The 22,160-nt window shown below is 48.0% G+C and overlaps 1 protein-coding gene across 2 annotated transcripts in view; it reads left to right on the forward strand.

Moving 5' to 3' along the window:
* The window catches only part of JADE2 (jade family PHD finger 2), a 72,212-nt gene extending 52,202 nt beyond the window's left edge, over positions 1-20,010 (forward strand). Inside the window, exons 9-12 of one of the 2 annotated variants that reach the window (XM_033072895.1) lie at positions 4,346-4,807; positions 9,213-9,330; positions 13,235-13,363; positions 15,553-20,010. In XM_033072895.1, the coding sequence (XP_032928786.1) occupies positions 4,346-4,807; positions 9,213-9,330; positions 13,235-13,363; positions 15,553-16,406 (1,563 nt within the window). In that variant the 3' untranslated portion in view covers positions 16,407-20,010. The remainder of the gene's footprint in view (positions 1-4,345; positions 4,808-9,212; positions 9,331-13,234; positions 13,364-15,552) is intronic. The other variant, XM_033072897.2, reaches the window with a different exon arrangement.
* The last annotated feature ends 2,150 nt before the right edge of the window (positions 20,011-22,160 follow it).

Genomic DNA, 22,160 nt, shown 5'->3' on the forward strand with positions numbered 1-22,160 from the left:
AAAGAATTCAGTGTGTCTCAGGCTTCATCCTCTTAGTGCCATCATGACATGGGAGCTCTGAGATCCTGGGGACTGAATGGATTTGCATTAAAGGTCACTTGAGATGGAACAGGAGCCTTGCTGCCTCATGTGCTGGCAGCTCATGGTTTATAAGTCTTCATGAGATTGCCACTGGAGCATTTGCTGAGGCCACCCTGCCGTGAGCAGGATGGTTTTGCTTCAAGGAAAAGGGGGAGATGTCATAAAAAGCAGGCAGTGCCTTTTTTAAAGATTTATGGTGTAAATTGACACCCATAGGTAAATAAATACTCTCTGTACTCATCCATGGTACAGAGCTCTGTTTCAAAAGCTTATGTTTATGGAGCATATTTTGTGGAGCATATTTTATGGACCATATTTTATGGAGCATATTTTTGCTAGTGCCTGTTTATACAGGTGGGATCTACCCTTGTCAGCATTTTGGGTTTGTGGCCCAGCTCTGAAAGGAGGATGTTGTTTTCTGCAAAAGCACTGGGTGTTTGTTCCTGGCAGCAGCAATCAGGTGCTGCAGGTGGGCAGATCTGTGGAAGGAAGGAAGTTGCTTCCAGGAGGGGGTTTTCCAAGTGGTCACGAAGGTTTTATGAAGGCAAAATCTGGGAAGAAGGCTGGAGGAGTAGAAGATTGTCATCCCAGCAGAGCATCTCAGAGGCAGCAATGGAGTTTGAGAAAACACCCACCTCAGCCACATTTGCAGAGACAAACACAAGATGTCTTTGTAGGGACCTCTGTGTGTGGAAGTGTTTTTCCTTATCCAAATTTGACCATCAAAAGGGAGAAACTTAGAGGAGCCTGAGGAAGGGCTCCCCACTGCTGTCCATGCCTTTGCCCTTGCCTGCTGCATGTAACTCAACCCCTGCTTTCTGTACAGAGCTGTGAGCCCAGTGTAACTTGGTGTGACCAGAACCGAGCCTAAACTACTGGGTGCTGTGTAGGGATGCAGCTCCAGAGACACCCTTTGCCTGACTCCTGTTAGGGGGGAGTCATTACTTCATGGTGGTTCTTGTGATCAGACATCAGGAGATGCCAGAGAGCTCAGAATGCAGGAGGAATTTTCTTGTTTGCATTTCTGAGATGGAAAAGAGAGTGCCAGGAGCCAAGCTGTGGTGCAGCCTGAGTCCTGACCATGTGTTTTGGGAACTGCTCCCTCCTCCTTGCTTGTCAGAGCGACTGGAAGAGCTCACTGAGACAGCTCAGTATGCCAGGGCTCTCTTGGTTGCTGGCAAGCTTCTCCAAAGGGCACAATCTTTGCTGTCATCATCTTCCAGCTTTCTTTTTGTTGTCGCTTTTTTGGAGAAAAAGTCCTTGGAAATGTCCTTCATCACTCCCCCGTTCATCACTACTTCTCTGCCAACTGCTACCCGCTCACATTAAGCAAGCAGTGCCACTGGTCCTCATCACTGGGATAAACTAGTGGTTCCCAAAGCTGTCTTCTGCCTGTAGTCCTGAAAATGCAGCCTGTGGCATCAGGGATAAGACAGAGTGTGTTGCCCAGTCCCATCCATCCTCTGCCCCGCATTCTCCAAGGACTCTGTGAGGCTGAAATTGCCTTTTTTAGCTGAGAAACTTTACCAGGCTCCAGACCATCTGTGGTCATGAAAAATCACATGGTAGTTTTTTAAGGATTCAGAAGTGTTGTGTCTGATGGCTTGGCCAGTGTTCAGCACCAGTAATTAATTTTTCCTTCCTGAGCTCCCTTTGCAGGTCTATTGGAGGAGCTGCTTCCTTCCGCTCAGCCCCAAACTGCAGCAGAGCACCACTGCAAGCTGCTAAACTTTTGTTTGAATGCCCTTGGTAACTAAAATCTGTTTCTTCCCAGTAAGAATGATTTTAGGACTAAAAGCCCACATTAAATCTCTGGGGCAGTTTTTACCCTCTCTTTCTCAGAATTTTGTTTGGAAATGGGTTTGCCTGGATAAGCAAAGTGTGCTGAAATTCTTGAATGAAAGGTGCTGTAAGTTAATGAAGCACAATCAATAACAAAGCAGGGACTGCTCCAATCTTTTGAGCCTGGTTTATTCCGTGTGGCAGATCCCTTCCTTCCGCCACAGGTGGCTTCTTTCCAGCGCCATTCTGGGATGGATCAATATGTTTTTATTGTCAGTTTATCCAGGGTTCCTCAGTGGCTGTGGCCAACCAGGTATCTTTCTTTGTTGCCCTGTCAGCTGAGCTGCCTAATTATTTTCTGTTTGTGTTTTGGGTGCAGTTTCTGACAAGTGCTGCTTGCCATCTGTTGGAGTAGAGCGATCCAGGATGAGTGTCACTGGATTTGCTCTATTCCTAAGGTGGAGTGATGGTCATTCCTGTTAACAGGATACTGTCCTGGCAGAAGACATGGGTGTGTTGTTAATGCTGTTTTTAGCACTGATGGCAGAAACAGAAGGGAAGGGACAGCACTGTGTGCTTTAGAAGCCAGCATGTGATATACTGACTGCCCTGAGTAAATCTGGAAGCTGCAAGTCAGGCTGGGCTCCCTCTGTCCCTCCTTCGTTTCCAAAAATAAACACTTGAGAACGGAGATGGTGCTTCAGCTGCATATGTGGCTGTGACAGGGCTTGTCCCAGAGGATGGCCAGGGTGGCAGAGCATGCACCCTCTGCCCGCTGCAGCGGTGAGTGCCCTGGGCTGGCACAGTGAGTGGGTCCCTCACAATGCCAGGCTCCAAGCAAGTGCCAGCAGCATAGCAGGAGTTGAGTTTTACAAGTTACCAGATATTTTTGTGAACAATTTCAGACTGAAATTAGGACCAGATGAGCATTTTTAAACAGGGTAAGTGCGATGTCGAAGTTCAAAATTCACTTGCTTGTGGTGCCTGCCAGAGTTAATGCCCAGCATTGCTGCCCAGAGCCATGCAGGTACAGCCAGAGCTGCAAACAGCTCTTCCCACTGCTTTCTGAGGCTTTGGAGCAGGACCTGGAGAGCTTTAGAAGTAAAGGATTTGGACAATGCTTGCTTACTCCTTGCTTGGTCCTGGCAGCTTCTTGAGCACCAGCAGACTCATAAAAAAAAGTGAAAGAAAAATATCTAAAAGCAACAACGTCAAAAGCTTGCCCCTGGGTGTTTGAGCAGGATTCAGGGCTGATGAATCCTGGCATCCATCAGCCCTGGGATGGGATGGTGATAAAAAGCTGTAAAACTTCTGTTCCTCAACTACTACCGGAGTATATTTTTCTTTTTGTGAATTAAGGTGCAGCAGAGCTCCAGTTAAACTAAATGATTTGTTGTCAGCATTCAGGAAATTTCACATGCCTCCACCTGGTCCTTTAGGCCATAAGTGCATCTTCATCCCCCACAAGAACTATTCTTCTGTTAATGCCAAAGTAGTGCCTACAGTAATAGCCCACTTAAAATGTCTCATGATTGCAGTTTAACTGGTCACTAGCAGCTGGAATAGACTGATTTCTAATGGGCTATGGTTGAAATAATTACCTGACACTCCAAGCCATTAAGAACAGTTAAAGAGTAGAGGGAGAGAAGGTGCTGACATGGACACGGGCACAGTGCTGGCTGGTGGGAATTCCTCTGTGGGACACCAGGCTGAGATTTGTTGCCTGTAGGATCCAAAGTAATTTAAGCCTGAGGTGAGTTAGGAAAATAATTTAAAAAATTTATCTGATGCAAGTTTGACAACATCCTAGCCACTGTATAAGTTCTAAAGCATTCATTTTGTGATGTTTTGCTTCAGTTGCATTTTTCTTACTTTTTTAAATGGAGCAAGTTAGAGGCTGTGTAATTTCCCGAGGAGGAAGGCATTTAGGAACATTGGCTGCTTTTTAGATCCCATGTTCATTCCTAAACCTTGCCACATTCTGTATGCTTCCAGTAAAAATGGCATACTGGCTTTAGATGTGGTAACAGAGGGGGAGTAGCTTGAGGGTGAAATACAGGTGAGCATTTCTCCATCTGGAGAAATCCACTGACAGTCGGGGAGCATCCCATTGACCTGTGCTGTTCTTTGGCTTTTGACATGTCTTGTTGGAAGAACCGTTGGGAGCTTCTGGTTATGGTAGGTGAGAGATGAGCAGGGTGCATTACAGAGATGGATTAAAGAAGGTCAGGTGGGAAAATGCCACCTATTGAACCCTGGGGTTCTTCTCATTGTGTTTGGGGTGTTGGGCCATTGGGTCTCTGCAGCTGGGGCAATATAGGTGCTCCTCCATCAGGGATTCCTGTTGTGGAGCACCCATGGCAGGTGTCACCCTGATGGTCTCTCTGGGTTTGTGGCGTGCCCTTGTTGCCTGTGGTGTTGGTGAGTGTCCCCTCAGCGATGGTGCTTTGGCCTGGCGCTGAGCCCTGTCCTTCTCCTGCAGTGCTCCATGCCTGCCTGCGTCACCGCGTTCCACGTCACCTGCGCCTTTGACCACAACCTCGACATGCGGACTATCCTTGCAGACAATGATGAAGTGAAGTTCAAGTCCTTCTGCCTTGAGCACAGCACCGGGGCCACTAAGTTGCCTGAGGAGGCACGGACAGAGCCCGACCAAGCCCAGCTGGACTTGGAGAAGGTCACACTGCGGAAGCAAAAGCTCCAGCAGCTGGAGGAGGATTTCTATGAGCTCGTGAAGCCTTCAGAGGTGGCAGAGAACCTTGACTTAAGTGAATCGCTGGTGGATTTTGTCTACCAGTACTGGAAGCTGAAGAGGAAAGCAAACTCCAACAAACCGCTGCTGACACCAAAAACAGATGAAGTGGACAACTTGGCTCAGCAAGAGCAGGATGTTCTCTACCGACGCTTAAAGCTCTTCATGCACCTCAGGCAAGACCTGGAGAGGGTGAGTACAGCTTCTCCTTCAGTGGTGTACCCCTATGCTCCACCAGGGCTGCTGGCACCCACAGACAGCACAAGCCCTGTTCCCCCTGACTCAGTTTGACTCCCCTGACAGTTTTGTTCTTTTATCTTCATTCAGAAACATAGCAGTGCTCGGTGTGTGTGTACATCATCACTGCCAAAACACTGACATTGATGGAATAAGTTAGTGTTCATCTCAGCCAGGGGTTCAGAAGAACAAGTGTCTGCAGTGAGAGCCTTGTCAGAGCTGGATGGGAGGCAGATGATGCTGCAGCTTATGTCTGCTATAGCTAAATAGTTTCAAACCACAAAATCCTCTGTTGCCCCTCAGATGCTTTGCGGCAGCAAGGCTTGGAAACGCATCATTATTTACTTACATTAAACATCAAAGATGAGTGAAAGGCAGAGTGAGAGCAGGGCCAGTGAGACTGAGCATCCCCTGCCCTGCTGGAGCTAGAAGTGGGTCAGCTCCTCAGGGAGCAGGATGCAGACAGAGCATTCAGCCACCTGATGCTCCCAGTGGTGCAGGACATCCATGAATCCTCCCAACCACAGCAGAGGAAGCAGCAGCCTCCACAGCAGCTTTTTGGGTGAGAGAGGGAGCATTGGTGGAGCAGCAGTGCCCAAATGGTGCCAGAGCTCCCTGGGCTGGGCTTGCTGCCACACCATGCAGCTGCCTGTGGATTCGGCTCTCGTGGCTGCACAGAGGGGATGAGCAGGGACGGAGCAGAGGTTGGAGAGGAGGAGCAGCAGTGAAGGTGAGAAACAGGGAAAGGAAGAAGCACAGGGGAAGAAGAAGCACACACAGAACCTGGGGGGAGATGGCAGAGAGGGGAGAGGTGCAGTAGTGCTGCTGCTGGGGAGGCACATGGGCATGGCAGCAGTGGGACAGGGACAGGCAGGGCAGGGATGCCGAGCTTGGCATGCACAGCCCAAGCTCCTGCTCCTCCTTTGCTTAAGACCCAAGCCCTGCCTGGTCCCCTCTCTTCTGCTCCTGCCAGAGGGGTGAATCCATTGCCCTTGTCCATGTCCCTGTTAGACCACCCACCCACAGTGCAAAAACCATGGAAGGGCTTAGAGAGTCTCTAGGAACAAGGAGGAAGGAAAGCAGGAAAATAGCATTGCTCTGACCTGATGGATGTGGTGCTGTAGTTCCCTGAGCAGGGTGCTGTAGGTGACATGCTGTACCCTGGGAGGTGAAGGTGGTAGGGATGCTGCCCCTGCATGTCCCTGAACCCCCTCTTCAAGCTGCTGTGGATCTGTGGCATAACTGAACCTATGGGGAGAAAGGCAGTGTGGGTGAGTACCATGTTCATGTCAGGTGGGGGTTCAGCTTTGGACCAGCCTGCCCTGGTCCCTTGCTCCACCCATCTCCCATGTGGATCCTGGAGCTGAGGGCCTTCTGCTGTGTAAGAGTAGTTGGGTTTGAACCTATTGGTCTCTTTCCTGTGGTCCTCTGGGCCTTCATCTTGCCATCCCTCTGCTGGTCTGTCCCCACTTTTTTCCTGCCTTTACTTAGCACATTTTCATCTCTCTGTTGGGCTGGGCTGGTGTCACCATTAGTGGGACCATTAGTGCACGTAGCAGCAGGCTGCATCTGCCTGATCCGAGGGTGACAAGTTCAACTCACTTTTTTCCCTCATTTGCTGTATATTGTAAATCTAAACCAGCCTGCTTTGCCCCCTGCTGCTCCCTCTTGTTCCCAGCTTGGCTTTTCCAGCTGCACTGAACCAGTGTGCATCCCTGGATACCATGCTTTGCCCACGGCAGCTTCTCTTTGATTTCTTTGTGTTGAAACTACTTGTTTTACCAGATTTCTCATTTACCAGAGTTGCCTCCAGGCTTTGTGGGGTGTGCCCATCAGCATTTAGCCTCTGCTTAGCAACTCCCTGCCAGGAGAGTTCACTGCCTGGCCCTGGAAGAGCTGTTTGTTTGTTCTGCTTCCAGTAGTGGAACAATAAACACCAGCTGGATCAAAGTCCAGTGCTCAGATGGGTGATGGGGGTTTAAATCCAATTGTGGGCAGAGCATCCCAAGTATCTGATCCTATACCAGGGGCAGGTCACAGCCACCCTGTTTTCACTTGCAAATAGTGAGGAATCACATCAAATTGGGAACAGAGATGAGCAGCCTGAAAGGCTCTGAAGGCTTTCAGAGGGTGTCCACATGTTGGATTTTAGCAGTTTTAGCGATTAATCTGGCAGAAGTGATTGTGGTGCTGATAATGGTATAGGAATCCAGGAGTTGGGCATACAGAAATAGAGAGCAGGTGACATGGGGACAGGCAGAGTAATGGTGGTTCCCTCTGTCATTTCTTAATCCCTGACATTTCTGCACTTCACAGTGTCAGCAAATTAAAGCTATTACCTGGTATTACCTGGGAATCCTAAATACAGTCTCCCCATTTTATTTTTGGCCTTTTTAAACCATCTTTACCTTTTAAAAAAAAGCTTTTTCCAAGGACTGGGTGTTTAAATTAGCTTTAACAAAAAGCTGTGGTTTCCAGACTTTCACACCAGCATCTAAACTTGGCTTGGGGAAGCAGCGCTGGGTAGTGTTGAGCTGTGTAAGTGTGGGTAAATACCAGCAGTCTCTAAGCAAAGCTAAAGTAATGTTTTCTTCCAGGAATATCAAATCATAGAGAAGTGATACAGCCAAACTCTTGGAGATTCAGGTTGCCAGAAGCAGTTGTTCTCTTCATGAAGAAAGAGTAGTTTGATGTTTTCTCCAATCCAGAAAGAAAAAAAGAGAGCATAGTAAAATACACTATATAACTCCCTGCCTTGTATTTACAGCTAGGGATTCAACAGCAACAACACAAAAAAGAGCAGCTTTTTCTCCTTTTTTTTCTAAACACTCCCAAATTGTCCTTAAGTGAGACAATATTAGGGATTGGCTGCAGTTGTCCTGCTGCCCTCACAGCCTTTGGTGGCAGATAGGTAAGTGTGGGACGATGTCCTGGCTTGCTCTGTCATTGTGAGAGGCACAGAGGCTCCTGGTCACATTGGGACAGTCCTCCAAGCCTGGAAATACTCTCTGCAGAGAAGGGTTTGAGCATAAGGAGGGGGAGAAATCGAAGACGTCAGGGTCACACATGAGTGTGGACATACCCATGTGCATGTTCCTCTGTTCAGGCCACCTCCTCCTTACCTCATTGCAGGCAGCTTTGCTCTTTCAGAGCATCAGAAAGCTGAGTGAATGCTGTCAAATCATGTTAGCTGCTATTAGCATTTCTGCTCTGCAGCTGAAAGCCTCTGCTTGCTCCAAAAGCCTTGATTGTGGCAGCAGTGCCAGAGCCTGACTCTCCAGCCACCCTTACATGGGGCTGGCAAAAGCATGACACTGAAACTCATCAAGTGTTTGGTGCTAGGAGTTACCAGCAACAGCTCTGTCATCTTGTGCTACTGGGGGTGTTTATCACCAGCAGGGTATAGCTGCTGCTGCTGCACTGGCTCACGTGAGCAGTTATATTTTGTGCTTTGCTGTTTGTGTTTAGAGCTTCAGATAATCATAGAATGGGTTGGGTTGGAAGGAACTTTAAAAGAACATTTTCCAACCCCATTGCCACAGTTAATGAAAGTTCTTGAACTAGGACAAAATGCACCAGTGATTTGCAGGTAGATGTGGAGCAAATGTGAATAACCATATGGAGGGGCCAGATTTGAGGTAGGGAACTGCTCCAGATGCTGGCCTGGGTCAGCATCATCAGGGTATTTTGCTGTATTTTCTATGATTTTTCCTGGTATCTGCTTTAGGGCAGTTCTGTGAGGCTCTGACATCCCCATCCCAGCTCAGCCCCTTCCCTGCACTGGCTGTGGGAAGAGGGTTTATCCCTCCTTGCAAAAGGTGCGATTTGTGGTTGCGAACCAGTGCATTGCCTCAGGGCACCAAGCTGCTTCATAGAATTTGGCATTTTTTGTGCAAGGGGCTGTGTCAGGGTGTGAACAGGACATGCATGATGCAGCTGCTGGGCCAAGGTCTCAGCACAATGGTTGGTGCTGTATCCTTTGCATGACTGTTGTAATGCTCCTTCTGCAGCATCTTCTCCTTCCCAGACTTCCAGTGCCTGTGCTGGAGAAGTCAGCCAGCCTTCCTTGCCCACCATGGGGTCCTAGCTGTTTGGAGCCAGGACAGAGATGTTTAGGCTTGGAATTACTCACTGCATGGTTTTTCCCATATGCATCACACAGTTTGGATCAAGAGTCCTCAGTGCTAGCCCAGGCTCACCCGAGGGGCCATGGTGGGAGTGCAGCACAGATGACAGTGAGGTGGAAAGGATCAAATCCCAGGGAGTGGGGATTTCCCTGGGCAGCAGGAGCGGCAACACAAGTTGAGGGGACCTGCTTTGACCCTGCCTAAACCAGACACTGTTCGTTGTGTTTCTGTAGGTTAGAAATCTCTGTTACATGGTGACGAGACGGGAGAAAATGAAACACACCATTTGTAAACTGCAGGAGCAGATCTTCCATCTCCAGATGAAGCTTATTGAGAAAGATCTTTACCCAGGTCAGTACCACAGAGCTTGTTCTCACAGACACTGTCCCCACTGAAGCCAAGTTTTTGTGTTCCCCAGCTCCCCTCACCATGGAAGGCAGAGCTGGCCCCTCCCCTTACATGTTATTTTGGCACAGTTCATATATTGACTCAGAAACATTCAGTAAAGCCAGACTGTGGGAGACTGGAGTGCTGGAGCTATTGGTTTTCACAGATCCCTCTTGATCCTTCCCTTCCAGGGAATCAGTCAGAAGGACCAAGCATTTGCCTCAGGTGGGGATGCTAAGACAGTATTTGGTGATGTGTGAGCTGGAGATTGCTTGGAAGGAGATGGCACATCCTGGGCATGGGGCTGCTCTGCAGCTGTCTCCTTGGCACAGGGTGGAAACCCTGCTACAGGTTCTTTGCAGATGCCTTTGAGCATTCTGTCAAGAATCAAGGGTTAAGCTGGTGGTGGAGGTCTGTTGCTCCAAGAGACCAGCTCCTTTAGCTCTGGTCAGCTGTAGCTCCCCGCTTCACACACCCATTACCCATTAGTGGAGATCATGTTCCACAGCCTCTGCCAACTTCTGTTAAGGAGCTGAAATAAAGGTGGTTTCCTTTTGTCCTACTTTTTTGTTTTTAACTTTTGCACAAGCAGTGCCGGAGCACACAGCTCCTGCTCCCTCCTCCTTCTCCTCCTTTACCGCCAGTGGCAGTGCAGACCAGACCCTGTGGCTACAGAACAGTTTCCAGCAGCAGCATCTGGTGCTTTGGCAGCTGCTTCTGATGGTTGTTGTGTTTGTGGCTTTGGAGTTGTGTTTGAAGCCATCACATGGTTGGGGTTTCTTCAGGAACTGTCTGGGCTGAGCTTTCCTTGACAAAAGTCTCCTTTGACTAAAGTTTTGGAGGCTGAGGAATGTGTGTGCTGAGATGTCTGACTCAGGGCCCATGCAAATTCCTCTTGATAGCCAAAGCCAGGCAGTGCAATGGGGCACAGCAGTGACTGGGACCCCAGTGTGTGCTCTGGGGTGATGTGGGTTCTGTAAATCCCAGTCCCCTGTCATACTCTGTGTTGTCCTTACTGGACCAGAGGTACAACTCACCAGCCTGAGAACACACAAACAGTGTTCCCACCAACTGGAGACCTGAACACTGCACATCCATTCCCTGGCACCCAGGGTATTATGCACGTTATTCCTGAGCTGGATTCCCCACCTCACCACCCCCACCAGCAGCATCCCTGCCAGGAGCACCACCTGCCATGTGCTGTCACTGCCAGGGTCTGTGGGTTTTGGAGGCTTCACAGGGGCCTTCAGGATGCTCTTTAGTTCAGCTGGGCAAACCCAGCCCAACATTTGCAGCTCTCAGAAGGAGATAGGCACAGGGCAGTTTGCCAGGACAGGTTTTTAAGCTCACCTCTCTTGTTAGATAGCTAGAAATGCCCTTGGGGACCTGTATCCCCAAAATGCTTTGGGGGTACATGCCCAACCCTCTCTCTGATGCAGCAGTGGGATGGGAGCTGTCAGTTCCTCCCAGGGAGAGCTGGAGTAGGTGAGCTGGGAGCCTCACCAGTGGGGTGCAGATGCCAGCCAGTGATGGGGAGCTGTGTTGGAGCTCTGCAGATGATGTTTTGGGGTTGTCTGCACTGCCCAGTGCCGGTGCTGTGCAATTGCCCATCCCAAAAATGTTATGGGTGTACTTGAGAAAAAGCATGGCTGCCTGTTTCCATATTTGTTCTGCCTAAAGGTGAGTGATCAGAGACAAACTCCCAGTTGGAGGGTGGCTTGGGTGGGGATTGCTGTGCAGGGATCACTTCATATCTTGTGATGCAGATGCTCTTCTCTCCTGCCCTTCCTGGCTCGTGTTTGCACTTCCTTTTTCCAAACTGAGCTACCTGTCTCTCCTGGGATGGACTTTCTGGTTGAGCCTGAGCAGGGACTGACTGCTTCCTTGAAACCCAGCTCTAGTGAGTCCCTGCTGCAAGGCAAACAGCACAGCTCCAGGAATTTGGTCCTGGAATCTCAGGTGGTTTGGGCATCCTGGGTCCTTCCCATGCCAGGAGGACATGAGGGACCCTGTGTGCATTTTGGCATCAGTCTGTAGAGTGTCCTGAGCTCAGGAGGAGTTCCTTTGCCAAGTGACCACACCAGGAGCTGCAGATACTCAGCATCCAGTGGAACCAAAGCTTTGCATAACTCACTGCTGCCTTTTCCAGCTCTTACTGGTTTGGAAGTGGGGAATGGTTCCGTTGGCATCCTCCCCCAAAGGTCCTGACCAGGATGCTCTCCATACCTGGAGACTCGTAAGAGAAAGGAAGAAGTCTCCATTATTTCACCAGGATGAGGCCAGTTTTTAACTGCTGCTGATGGTAGCCATCAGCTGAGATCTGTTGGGGTTGTTCCAAAGATGGTTTTGGCACAAAGGTTTTTTTGGACTGTCTCCCACACAAAACTCCAGAATAGGAGGAGTTTATTTTTCCCACTGTCAAATGATCATTTAAGCAGGAGATTCTTATTAAAATTGGTTAGAACTGCCTGTGTAAAATGAACCCTCCTCTCCTCCCTGTGTTTTTCTTGCACAGAGTGGAAAGTAAACACTGTCTGGCTTTGAAACACGGCTACTATTTTGACAGGTTCCTCTTCAAAAAGTGCTGCTGGGGTTTCTCTTTAGCCCCATTGTGCTGTCTAAACAAAGTTAGATTTTGATTTTGTAAGCGAAGTGAAAAATGCTTTCCCCTTTACTTGGCAGGAACGTAGCAAATACCAAATTTGCTTTTGCATTTCTTTCTTTCTGTAAGTCCTTTGGTCAGAAGGGGTTTCTGACTGGCAACTCCAGGACTGTAAATCCTCTGTTAATGCAGACTCAGGCAGGTGCAATGCAAATTCCCTCCCCTGCTCGCCCAGTACATTTCCACTGCTGCTGGTAGAGGTTATTCCCTCTGAGCTGTCCAGCCCATGGCCTCTGCTGAGGATTTGCTGCTGGCTGACAAAATAAACTGATTTCTTCTTTAAGATAATTTTTTAGCCTATGGTCCAAACTCTGAAAAACTGCCTGTCTGACCTCCCATTTCCATGAGCCACCCACATTTTGGTTTAAGGGCAATATCCTTCCCCCTCTGAAAATTAATAGAAGTTTTAGCATGGACTTACTCGGGGAAAATGGCCTAACAGAGTAAGTAAAAAACTGTTGGAAAGTATTTTACTTGGCAATATGAGTTGTACTTTTATAGGGTATTTGTCCTGTTTACCCAAGAGGAATAAATCCAGTAGAAGTTCAAAACCATGTAGGAAATGCTAATTTTTAGCTGAATGTCTGTATAGCTAAGAGTTGCATCCCTAACTTTCCATAGGCAATCCTGGTCAGCTTTCCTACTTCATGTACCTGTATCACTTTGGGGATTCTTTTCGTTCCTGCACAGTTTTGCCAAAAGGTCAAATCAAGGTTGTCTTTAAAACTGCTGGTACCTTTGCTGTGTCAGTCTGGCTGTGCCACTGAATCTCTTTCTGGACGTGCTCTTGTTGCTGATGGGTGACACAGCACCAGGTTTGTAGGTTGCCATTGCTCCTGCAAGGTTTTGGGCAGGATTTGGTTACTCCCTAGTGGGTCCTCACCCCAAAGTCCTGGTCCAGGTCTGTGGCTGTAGAGTCTCCAGCAAGTCACCTGCCTTCAGTGGGGCTACTCCTTTGGCCACTCCTTTCTAAGGGTAAAATCTCATTTTTTTTTATAACCTACAGGATTCAGATTTTCTTAACATGTAGAGACCTTTGCCTACACCTGACCAAAGAATGGCCTTGGTCTCCTTTTGGCTTTGAGTTGTTTGCAGATCTGCTCCAGGTGTCCACTGCAGGGCTGTGCCCCAGGGGAACTTGCTCAACGCAGCATCCCTGATGCCTCGTCTCACATAGCATTTTGCTTTTTTTCTAAAAAATGCCAGAACAAACTGGGAAGAAGACAAAGGGTAAGAAAAGTGACCCAAGAAGGAAAGGAAGAGATGGTAGAAAAAATAGTCCTGAGAAGACAGAGAAAAGGAAATCGGTCAACGAAACTGTTTTGGGACAACTGGGTAAGTCTGATTTTATGGCTCAGAGTTGACCTGTGATGCCAGAGGCTCCCTGTTTTGGGGAACAGAGTTGAGAGTCCCAGCTCCTGATCCCTCCTGCCTGTAACACAGTGGAGTTACACCTTCCATCTCTCCTTTGTGGGAATCAGCCTGAATTATCCAGGTCCTGCTAGAGAGACTGGGTCAGAAACATGCTCACTGGTAGGGCAGAGGATTTAAAATTTCCCTCTGTAGCTCCAGGATTGGGAAAATGTGTTACAAAACCTGTGATGTGCTGCTGAAGCGAAATTTCGCTTTCAGGTGATAAAATCAGACTTACCCACCCCATGGTAGAGCTGCTCCCCCATGCCTTCTATGCTGTGCAGCAATGGTGAGCACAGCATGTGGGCTGTGAGGTTTCATGTACTGTCCATGGCACATATGGCCATGCTGATAGTGCCAGTGGTGCAGGAACATCCAGGAGTCAGGCACATCCATCTCCTGGGATGAGGAGCCTGGCCCCACAGATGTTTCAACCACCTCCAGCTCATCCATGTCGGCTACAGCAGCAGGCCGGGCTGGGGAGAAAAAGAAACAAAACTAAAATATTGTTTTGGACAAGGTCCTTGACAACTGCATATGGTTTTTACGTGGAATTGGGTTGTTGCTTGACTTCCTCTGGTGTTGGCACCTCCACCAGCAGAGGCAGAAGGTGATGAGTTCATGTGTGCCTAGCTGCCACACAGGGGCACAGGGGAGCGCTGTGCTCCCTGGGAGCTCCACCCTGGAAGTGGTCCTGTGAGGCTCTCAGGCAGTCTGGAGATGCTGTAAAAATCCCTCCAGGGGGTACAGAGCATTTCTGTGGGAGGTCTGGTGGTCTGGACCGCCTTGCCTTGCTCTGCTTTGCATATTACTCATCTGACTATGCTGCTTTCTGGTCATCTCAGAGTGTTGGGTTTAGGACCTTTGGAAATAGGGCTTTTGAGCTTATTCGTCTCTGCTGTGTTCTTTGCTAAAGAAGTTTTGGATTTACTGGGGCAAATTCCAGCAAACAATGGAGGCTGGAGAATCTCAGAGGAAAGCTGCGTAGCTGTGAGCTTGGGAAACCAGGCAGCTTGACCCAAAGCTTCAGCAAGGTCTTGTAACATGCTGAAATTTTCTGAAGGGTTTGAAGCATTCCTTAGGGGCTGCTGTCATTAGAGAAGCGCTGGGGAAGGTGAGCTGGGCAGTGCCCTTGCCCACAAAACTAGGGCTTTTTGGTCTTTGCGTACCATGCAGTGCCCAGAGTCCATCCTTGCTCCTGCCTTGAGCTGGTGTCATGATGGGCTGGTGTCCTCTCCAAAAAGGCTATGGTGAGTTGCAGGAGGTGCAGGGTCATAGCCTTTGTTGCTACTCACATATGAGGGTGATGTAAAGCTGTCACTGCTAGCAGCAAACATTGTAGGTGTGAGTCACCCTTCAAAGGAAAGCTCTTCCTGAAATTCAAAATTAAACCTCCTTTTCCCTCCATCCATAAAACCAAATCAGTTGTTGAACCTGTGGGTTTCTGTTTGAGATTAAAATTGCCTGTGCCTGTGTAGGTGTGCACCTTTCTCATTGCTAATTGGACCCAATTAGCCCAGCCCAGCTCTTGATCTTCATTATCAGGAAGTTTTTTGGCTTTTTCCATTCCAGCTTTCATCTCTGCTCCTCTTCTTCAGTTTGCATGCCTTTAGAGATGTTCTCAGACCTGCAGATGTAGCAGTGGTCCCATCACCATGCTGGCTGCTTGACTCTGGTGGTGGCCTGGCAGCAGCTGGTCTTGGGGAGCCTGTCATCCCTTGTCTGGGCACAAGTCCTGCTCTGTCACCATATTTTTAAACTTACACTTGAATTGTTTGTCTTCTGCCTTTGCACAAGAATGTTTCCTCCTGTGCTGGGATGTGTCATTGCTTGTCATCTTTGCTGAAGGAAGAAGCTTGTTTTGGATTCCAGGAGATTTGTGGAGAGTTGGATGTGCGAGACTGCTCGGATTGTGCTGTGACCTCAGTGAACCCCAAGTTCAGCACTAGTGCTGGAGTCAAACCTGCTCTGTGACCGGTGTGGTGCTTTACAGTTGATCTTCTGACTGTTTCTCCAGTGCCAGGCAGTTTTGGTGGAGTTGGTGATGGTGATAGAGGGCAATATGGCTGTTCCTGGTGTCTGAGGCAATCTTCCGCTTTTGTTTTTCCCAGGCTTGTCAACCTCCTTCCCCATTGATGGGACATTCTTCAACAGCTGGTTGGCACAGTCGGTGCAGATCACCGCGGAGAACATGGCAATGAGCGAGTGGTCACTCAACAATGCCCACCATGAGGACAGCACCCCTGGCCTCTCTGAGGAGCTCCTCCAGGATGAGGAGACCTTGCTAAGCTTCATGATGGACCATTCCCTCAGGTCCCCATTCAGGCAGAGTGAGACCACAAAGAAAGTGAAAAGCAGAACGAGAACGAACACTAAGAAAAAGCTGCCAAGGAGCAGCCCCTCTGCAGTGGGTGGGGGCCACCCAGAGAGCTCAGAGCCCTGGACTAACAATGCCAGACACTTTTCAGATGATCCCACCAAGCCCTTCGCTCTGGATTCCAGACCAAGCAAGTCGGAAAAAGGGGCAAAGAATCCCACTGACCGCAAAGGGACGGGCGAGGCCAAAAAGGTGGCCAAGAAGGGCTCTCTCCAGAAAGCCAGCGAGCCTCATCCCCCTGCTGGGACACGGGGCTGCATCAGCAAGGAGGAGGAGGAGGAGACACCGCACTGCGCTCAGACGGAGCCCAGCCCCGCAGCCAAAGTGCCTGACTCCATAGGTAGCCCCAAAACCATCGTGCGGTTCAAATTACCAAAGGAGAGCCGGGGGACGCGGAGGTCGCAGCCCCCCAAGGCTGACAGCACCGGTGGAGCTCCCTTGCGTCGCTTCGACGCCGACACGGACGGATACTTCTCCGATGCCGAGATGAGCGACTCGGATGGGGAGTCCCGTGGCGGCCGGGCGCAGCGGGGCCAGCTGGACACAGCTGGTGAGGACATTGTCAGGATGAGCATCCTGGCATCCTAACTCCTCTGACCATGCCGGCTTGATGAGGCCTCAACCCAGTTCCAACTGCCATGTCCAATTTCTGCCTGGTAGCACGGCGAGGGGGGTTTTTAATATGTGTATATAGTTGGAAATTCGGCACTGTTGTCTTTCTCTTCTCGAAACGCCTGAGATACAGCTTCAGCTTCACCAACATCGATGACTGTGACAGCAGTGGTCCCTCCCCAGCTCCCTGCCAGACCCCACTTCCTGGAAACGTGAGCCGGCACCCACCAGGACTGATGTCAAGGATGCTGAGAGGGTGGAGGGTGCCGGTACCCATGCTTTCTGCAGGGATGACAGTTCAGTTAATGGGCATTATTTAATGAGGGGCAGATTTCTGCCTGGGATGGTTGCCCTCAGAGCAGGGAGCGAGTAGAGGGTCCAGCAGTGGCCAGCTGTGGGAGGGGAAACTCCCACCTGTGTGTGCAGAGAGAAGGAAGCAAAATAAGCGATTCTAAAATAAATAATGACTAAAGCACAAAAAGCTTGTTGGAGGAAAACGCTTGGGGTGGAAGAGAGCAATGTTACATTTCTATTTTAGGGAAAAATAAACCCTTGGTCATTATTTTTCCCCTCACCTTTCCATCTGGTTGGGATCCGTCCAGGGGCCAGGATGCAAAAGCCCTTCCTGCCCATGTCCCCACTGAGGTTCTTAGAAACTCTGAAGTGATTTACTCAGTTGAATGGATCAGCAAGTGGAAAATGGAAATGTGGGGCAGGATGGAGGAAGAAAGCATCCTTTAAAACCACCGTGGGGAGTCAGGGTTGGTATAACCCAGGAGGTTGAGCAAATTTTTTTGCCCTTACTTCTCTCCAATGCTGCCGTGGTTCCACCATGCCAGGGCAGCACATTTGAAATCCCCCTTGCAAACCAAAACCATGGCCCCAAGGCCAAATGTGCCATCACTGAGGGGAAATGGCAACCCTTGCTGCCACCATTGTGTTTTCCTTCTAAATGCTACAATGGAAATAGTGAATTTATTCCTCTCCATCCTTTGTTTTGGTTTGGTTTCTTTTTTAACCTTAAATCCTGATTATAAGCTGTTGACTCATTGTGGAGGGGTGATTCACAGAAGCTGACATTATAAGTATTACAGTAATTTAATGCATAAAATGTCCCCAGTAAGCCTTAAATGTTGTTTAAAAGCCCATGTTACCTATAAGTCAGGCGAATTTCCATGTTTGCACTTAATTGCACCATTACTTCGGTTTTGGCTTCAAAGGTCACAGTTAAGTCATGCTACATGTTTTATTGGAGTGACCCCAGTGTGAGCTCAGGGAACAAAAAAAAAAAGGAATTCACTGAAACTTTTGTTGTTGTTGTTTTTTAAAAACGTTTAAAAAAAAACCTAAAAAAAATAAACAAAAAAAACAAAACATAACCAACCCAAACCTGGGACACTTCTGCAACCGGTTAAATCCATCACTAAACAAAAAAACCCTTGCAATTCTCAAACCAATCAGTCAAAGAATTTTGTGGATGCCAAAGAAATATATTGACAGTCAAGCAGCACAGCCAGAAACCGGAAACTTGTCATTATGAAAAAAAATCGGAAGTTATTTAGCAACCAAGGACTAAAGACACACTCATACCACACTGCTGCGGCGTTAGGTTCCAAGCTTGCTCCGAGGGATGCTGCTGCTCCGAGACCGCATCCTGCCATTTTGGTTTCTGATGCTTTTTGCTCATTTCACTGTGAGCTTTCTTTTTGAAACTCTGAGACTATTTCGATTGATGTTTTAGAGTAGGTCATCATCTTTATCAGCCTTCCAAAGTCCTTATTATTGATAAAATTGCAGCAAAGATCAGCGATGACAGCCCAGCTGATCCCAGACACAGCGACTGGTGGGGGCTTCGGGTGGGATGCCCAGCCCTGGCTGAGACTGACCGTGCCTGGGGAGGAATCATCCTCACATAGGAAAAATGTGACACAAGTTATTAGTGGGAAAAAAAAAACAAGAAAAAAATCAGCAAAATACCAACAAAACAGGAACCACCTTTGTCATAAATTAGCATAATCCATTAAGGTTGGAAATGTCATTAAGGCTCAGTATGTTCAGATAATGTTAAATACCGTAAATAGGACTTAGTTTATCTTATCAGGCTTGCTAGCTTTAGCTCCAGTATCCTAGTATACGAGTCATAACAATAATCAATATGCTGCCTTTTAATGAATCTTGCTTCCTTGTGCTTCACTCAATTATGGTAAAAAAAAGCAATCCACAAATTTCACTGTACACAGTTCCCATTCATCAGCTTCTGCACTACTTGTCTTCTCAGTACAGGAAAGCAAAAAGGGGGAAACTTTAAAGAACAACCAACATCCAGCATTGGGCAATAACAGTTTGAAACACTCCCAAAATACCAGGCATCATGTTTTGCCATCAGGAGATGGGGGGAAAGCTAAGGGGTGCAGGGAGAAGAAGGGGATGGCAGGAATAGAGAGGAGGAAAAGGGCTCTGGTGAGCTGTGGGGCTGAGCAAGGGCTGGACCATGGCAAGATAGCTGCAGCCACCCCAGAGCATTCCCTGCCTGGAGTGTCCTCGGAGCAGGGGAGTCTGGTGTTCTGGAGAGAAAATGCACAAGGAAAATATTTTTGATGTTAATGTAAATGTATTTTGAAATGAATAGAAAGAGAAGAAAAAAAGTTTATTTTAGTACAGAAATGTTATCTTTTAAGATGTATAAACTGCAGGAATCGACATTTGCACTGTAAGAGCACCTGTTTCCTTGGAGAAGCAGCCACTGTTGAGATGAGGATGCAGAAAGCAGCGTTCCCATATCAGCCCCAAACCTGATGGTTAAGGGAGTTTCCCTAGGACAGCTTGCATTCCACACCCATTTTCCCCACACCCAACTTTTGATTTGTTCCTTTTTCTTTTTCTTTTTTTTTTTTTTCCCTTGTACCTGTTTTATGGGGTTAGGATGCCTCTGCTGTCCCATGGAGCTCGCCCCAAGGTTGGATGCAGAATGGAGCTAGGATGGATGCAGGCTGCAGGAAGATGCTGCTACAGGGCGGGGCATGAGGTTTGGTTGTTCTTTAAGGAAATCCCCTGCAGTTTGCACCATTCCACATTCAAAACAACACACTTCACATCAGTTACAGGAAACGATATGAATGTCACAGGAGGAGAAACCCTTCTGTTTTCTTTGTTTCAAAGAACGTGATGTGCCATTTGTTAATACAAAAGAGAAATATTGAAAATATATTGAAAAGAGCAATTTTAAATTATTTTTGGCTTATGTTGCAATATTTATTTTCTTGTATTAGAAATTCCTTTGTAGAGAAAAAATGTATTTTTCATTAATGCAAAAACCTATTTCTCCTTTTTGTACATTTCCCATGTTAGTTAATCCTTAAAGCAATATAATGTTACCAAATTCGTTCTGTGTGAGACTGTATTATGCATGCTATTTGTGTTGCCTTGGAATAGCTCTGTCTGCCATTACTTTCATCCTGTTTAGATACAGTGTATGCTGTAATACACATTGGGACCATGGCCCATCGCTTACAAAAAAAAAACCCTCTGCATTCCTCAATGTGTTGGCAAATGCAGTCAATAAAGCAGTGTTTTCTGTGTACCTGCTGTCGGTGTAGTGAGCGTGGTCACACAGAGCAGACTTACCCCAGGGATGCAGCTCTGTGGGGATGCAGGGCTCATCCAGCCCTGCTGATGCAGCCACTCTGCCTGTGAGTAGCAAATTTTTGAACTTCATTGCATTTCCATTGCCAGATCTTAGCCAGCTCTTGGGAAACACAGCTGGAGGTGTTTGTCACAGCTGGAAAGGCAAGCCCAAGCAAGAGAATGTTCACAAAGTTCCCCCATGCCTGGAAGTTTCTGTAATTCAAGGTAGCCACCTTTCTCGTAGAGATTTAAGTCTTGTTTTGCAGACTTGGAGCAAAGCCCGCAGAGGAAGTCCTGCTGTGAGACAGGATGCTCAGGGTAACAGCTTCTTGCACCAGGAGCTGGTTTAACAGGCAGGGAAACACACTGCTAGATTTGCTATTGATGGGAGCAAAAATAAGCTGTGAAATCAAAAATATTCCAGCAGTGTGTTCCTGTTTGTAAGACACTCCTTGTATCCTGCTGATATCAACCAGCAACCTATCTAGTGAATGGCATCCCTGCATGTGGAAGGGGATTGGAACTAAATGATCTCTAATGTCCTTCCAGCTCAAACCATTCTGTGACTGCTGATACAGAGTGTCTGACCTTCCACCTGTAGAGTGTGATGGGAGCACAGGGCTCATCACACAGCTTTAAAAACTTGAATGGGATCCAAATCTTGTGCATGCTTGGCTGGTTTGGAGGCCACAGGCAAGGGTGCTGCCTTCAGCCAATATTCGAGTCATCAAGGAATGGCTCTTCTACTTTTTTGGCCTTTACTGGCACATTTTTCTTGTGTAAAATTGTCCAAGTGCCCAAACTGCTGAAGGAAAATGAGCTATTTAGTAAACATACTTTGTTCAATTTGTTGGTGAAGTGATTATTGGGCAGATCATAGTGCAGAGTGACGACAGAGAAAACAATTCATCTGAGATGGGTCTTCTGGGAGGTGGAGGCCACTACCATGGCCTTACATTTAGCTCTTCAATGAAAAGGCAAAGGACTGGTTTATTGTAAGCTAAGGATTTTTTTATTGGGCTGTGTTCTTGCTCCCAGCTCTCCAGGCACCGCAGTGATGAACTCAAACTCCAGTCTAGTCCCCAGAGCCCCTCAGTGCAGGTGTGATGCCTGCAGCAATGTGCATGAACCTGTCAAAAAGCCAGTTCAAGAGTTGCCTTCTGTAGCAAGGTTTGCACCTGTTCTAGGCAGGGAGATACTCAGGAATTCAGTTCCATAGCAGAGAGCAAGGCCAGTCTGACTGTTACTGTTTAACCTGAAACAGCAACCCCCTTTCCCAGCCCCAAAATGTCCAAGGAGATGATGCCAAGCCCAGATGGATCTCAGAGACTTGATGCTGAGGGACATGAGGCATCATCTTTACAAACTAGTAAGGATTTTGTCTCCAAAATATTTAAGGCTCATGGAAGAGAGCTAGCCACATTCCTGGGAAGATGCATCCCTGGCATTAGACCAGAGATGGCTGGGATGGTCTAGCTGGATGTATTGTGGAAATGGGCATGGGGAATGGAACAGAAATGCTTGCAAGCAAAGGAAGAGAAAATTTGGGGCTGCTAAAAAGACTAGATCTCCTCTGTATGTTGCCTCCTCTCCCAGAGACCCCATTTCACAGCAGATAAAATAACCAAGCTGAGAACAAAACCAACTCACCAAGAACAGCCCAGCAGCTCACATCTGACATCTTTCTGTTCAGACAGACACCTAAACCCCTTTTGAAGGAGTGACATGCAGGAGAGAGTTCCACAAGGCCAGGACCCAAACCCTGAGTACCAAACCCAGGCAGCAACCCTGCTGCCCATCACCATCACCAGAGGAGAGCCACCAGCCACAGGGGGCACTGCTGACAGAGCAGGGTCAGGCAGACCTGGGGCACAGGGCTCCACCAGCAGCACCACACCGTCCTGCAGCCCAAGCTGAGAAATGATTCCTCAATAAAGTTACCAAAAAACTATTCCTAAACATAAATTTGTAGGCAGCTAAAGCACATAGGTCTTTGCTATGGTTCTCACTCAGAGCTTGCCTATAGTATCCTCATCACAGATGGTGCTGAATACCTTGGTTTGGAGCAAGTAGCCAAAGAATCATTTCAATTTAATTGCAAAATAA

Source organism: Catharus ustulatus, chromosome 15 (assembly GCF_009819885.2).
Source record: "Catharus ustulatus isolate bCatUst1 chromosome 15, bCatUst1.pri.v2, whole genome shotgun sequence".
NCBI lineage: Eukaryota > Metazoa > Chordata > Aves > Passeriformes > Turdidae > Catharus > Catharus ustulatus.